The sequence below is a fragment of the Haplochromis burtoni genome, unplaced genomic scaffold (assembly GCF_018398535.1).
Source record: "Haplochromis burtoni strain Fernald_Lab_line unplaced genomic scaffold, NCSU_Asbu1 Contig_3407, whole genome shotgun sequence".
In the NCBI taxonomy this organism is placed as follows: Eukaryota; Metazoa; Chordata; class Actinopteri; order Cichliformes; family Cichlidae; genus Haplochromis; species Haplochromis burtoni.
In genome coordinates, this window is record NW_024585768.1 from 3,575 (window position 1) to 7,001 (window position 3,427).

At 52.0% G+C, this 3,427-nt stretch overlaps 1 protein-coding gene across 1 annotated transcript; it reads left to right on the top strand.

The window, feature by feature from the left end:
* The first annotated feature begins 1,116 nt into the window (after positions 1-1,116).
* Positions 1,117-3,107, top strand: LOC102294374 (cholesterol 25-hydroxylase-like protein). The gene is made up of 2 exons (XM_005953273.3): positions 1,117-2,264; positions 2,350-3,107. Exons 1-2 carry the CDS (start codon positions 1,836-1,838, stop codon positions 2,680-2,682), a joined length of 762 nt encoding a protein of 253 aa, XP_005953335.1. The 5' UTR covers positions 1,117-1,835; the 3' UTR covers positions 2,683-3,107.
* Positions 3,108-3,427: the final 320 nt, after the last annotated feature.

Here is a 3,427-nt window from a genome sequence, read left to right on the forward strand (position 1 = left end):
TTTGCAAACGTGACCTAAGTATTGAGACATGTGTCCTAGCGTCTGTAAAGAACTGTAACAGAGGCTACGTCACCTCATCTAATGATGTGATCACAGAGCTGAACTGCAGCATTGCTACAGTTTGCTTTGCTATATTTGTCCTCTGAATCCACTTTATGACTTCAGATGTAATTTCACTTATTAAAACAAAGAAATATTTAAGCTGAGCAACGTACATGACAGAAGGATGAGATTCAGTGTCAGTGCTCTCAGACATTTAGCACACGCTTATTTCCTTCATTTATTGTGATGACAAAACGAATAGTTGTGTTTCTAACAGCTGGTTATACAATCGGACGTTCTCGGTGTCAGGTGGCTTTTGATGAACACAACAGAAGGAAAATGAAGGAGCTGTCTTCGCTTTTTGCTGGAGTGTGCGTCAGAGTGTGTTAACCACAGTCGCTGCCACCTCCCCGGTGTTCACAAATAAACATAATAGCTGCGTTTTGTCGTCACTCGGTTCACACTAAAACCGCTCTGCTCTCTCTTGTTTCTGGCTGTTTCGTTCCCAAAAGGCTGAAAAGTCCACGCTGTGCGTTTGAAGCGTCCCACATTCTGTAATGTCCTCGCCAGCGTTTCCGCCATAAACCACTTCCTGCTGCTCAGAACGAAGATCTGACCTCCCAACACCATAATTAATCTTATTTCAGTTACAGAAACTTTCAGTACTTCTCTGTGAAACACTAATAACTGTTACTGTTACATTTGTGACTGCATGTGATTTAAGTTTATTCACAGCTTTACATTTAACATGTTCAGGTTTTGTCATTTTACTGATGTTTCTTGTAAATAGAGCAGATATTTCGCCACGGCGCGGCGCCCTGCAGCAGGACGGCTGCGTTGCATCATCGTTACTTCCTGATGTTTCAGTGAAATGAAACTGAAATGTTTTATTGTGATTCTGGAAAAATAAAGTTCCAAATGTTTCATCAATAAACTCAGTTTTTTATCACAATGAAGAAGGAACGCCTCCTTAATGAAGATGTTATTATTTATTATTATTTATTGCGATCAGATATAGAAAAGACTGAGAACAGCAGAAGAACCTGTGTGGCTCAAACTGGCACGATGTTTAAATCCCATCAGCTCCTGAGTCGACAGTTTGTGCAGTCAACAAATGAAGAGCCGACATCCTTACACGGACCGGAACCACCTACCGCCATTTCTCCGGTTTCTGATGCCTCGCGACGCTCGACTGACACATGACGAGAAGAGACGGCGAGGAATGTGAGCCTTCATCATCAGAGGAAACAGCCTGTCGTCATCATCCTCAGTGAGTCTGAACCACTGTAAGCTCACACATTCATTTCTCATAATGCTGACACACACACACACGAGTACACAAGTACACACATCCTGTACTTCAGCAGAGGTACAGACTCTCACGCACCACAAAGTTGAAGCACAGCTTCTTTAGTGTTCACTTAGAGCCTCAGGTGTGTGAACCTGCACGGCTCAGGTGTGGCAGCGTGGGCTAACACCGCAGCTGTAGCTAAAGGTTGCTTCAGCCCGTGTAAACATCACACACGTGCTCAACCTGCCAACAATGGAAGCAGGTGAGCGGCTCTCACAGGGACGATCCTCAGTGCACAGTGAACGAGCCTGCTGTGGAATGTGGAAGTGGGAGTGTGGGAGGGAGAGTTTTCCATTTTCCCTCCGGCAGTAGGAAACATCCCAATAAGGACGGCAGGGCGGGTTCTTGCCGCTGACGCTGTGTGGGCGGGGCCTGCTGCCTGATTAAATGGAGCAGTGGTGATGAAGGCGAGCAGAGCTCCGACTGTGAGACAAACTGAAGGATGGCGATGCTGCTGCAGCCTCTGTGGACCTTCGTGCTGGGACACGCCCCCCTCCTGCGCTCGCCCTTCTTCCCCGTGCTCTTCTCGCTCTGCGTCTACCTGTCCTTCTGCCTGCCCTTCCTGCTGCTGGACGCGCTGTCCACCAGGTGGGCGTGGGTGCTCAGGTACAAGCTGCAGCCTCAGAGCTCCGTCAGCTGGTCGTCGGTGCGGCGCTGCCTGGCTCTGACGCTCTACAACCACCTGGTCTTCATCTTCCCGCTCACCGTGCTGCACTGGTACCTGAGGCCGGTGCACCTGACCGAGGAGGCCCCGCCCCTTCCGCGCCTGCTGGCTCAGGTGCTCGTGTGCCTGCTGCTCTTTGACTTCCAGAGCTTCGCCTGGCACCTGCTGCACCACCGAGTGCCCTGGCTCTACCGCACCTTCCACAAGGTGAGTCCCCGAGGACGATGGCGGTGGTGACGATGTCACGCCTTTGTTCTTCCTCCACCTCACGCTCTCTCTCCTCCTCCTGCAGGTGCACCACACCTACACCTCCACCTCCGCCCTCACCGCCGAGTACTCGGGCACCTGGGAGACCCTCAGCCTGGGCCTGTTCGCTGCCGCCAACCCCCTCCTGCTGGGCTGCCACCCGCTCACCGAGCTCACCTTCTTCGTGGTCAACATCTGGCTGTCGGTGGAGGATCACTGCGGCTACGACCTGCCGTGGGCCACGCACCGCCTGGTGCCGCTGGGGCTGTACGGCGGGGCGCGCCACCACGACCTTCACCACCTCAAGTCCAAGTGCAACTTTGCGCCGTACTTCACCCACTGGGACCGCCTGGCCGGGACGCTGCAGACGCAGGACTGAGCCGCCGTGATGGCGAGGAGCTGATGTAGAGACATTTTCTATTTATTTATTTCTTCCTGTTTTTATTTATTATGCCACTTCTGAGCCCACCAATCACAGCGGGCTCTCCTCGACTCGCTGCTCCTCTCTGACGTAGAGACGGAGCAGTCGGAGCCACGAGAGCGCCGTGAGCCGTCGACGGCGTGAGCACGTTAACTGATACCGGACAGATGTGCCGATGAGGCAGCTGGCTGCGAGTGCGGGACAGACGAAAGTGAAACGAGGGACAGAGATAAGCTGGCGAGGAAGACGAGGAGTCGCGCCGCCGCTGAAGGAGAAGCGCGGCGTCAGAGGGAAACTGAAAAGTTTGATTCTGAACTGGGAAGTGAAAGTTTGAGCACTGAAGACAAAATGAAGCTAAAATAAAGTTTGTGAAGAGAAGCACACAAGTCTGTTTCCTGTTTGTGTCCAAACACACACACACGCACACACACACACACACACAGACTAACACACAAACACACAACACAACACACAACACAGACACACACACACAACACACACACAGACACACACACACACACACACACAGCACACACACACACACACACACACACAGACGCACACACACGCACACACACACAGACGCACACACACACACACACAGACGCACACACACACACACACACACACAGCACAACACACACGCACGCACGCACGCACGCACAACACACACACAAACCCTGTGTGTCTGTGAGCTCAGCAG

What these genes read in the sequence shown, in the direction of transcription:
- LOC102294374 (XM_005953273.3), top strand. Translation starts at nt 1,836, where the DNA reads ATGGCGATGCTGCTGCAGCCTCTGTGGACCTTCGTGCTGGGACACGCC. An exon ending in TCTACCGCACCTTCCACAAG is followed by an intron (nt 2,265 to 2,349) that starts GTGAGTCCCCGA and finishes CTCCTCCTGCAG; the next exon opens with GTGCACCACACCTACACCTC.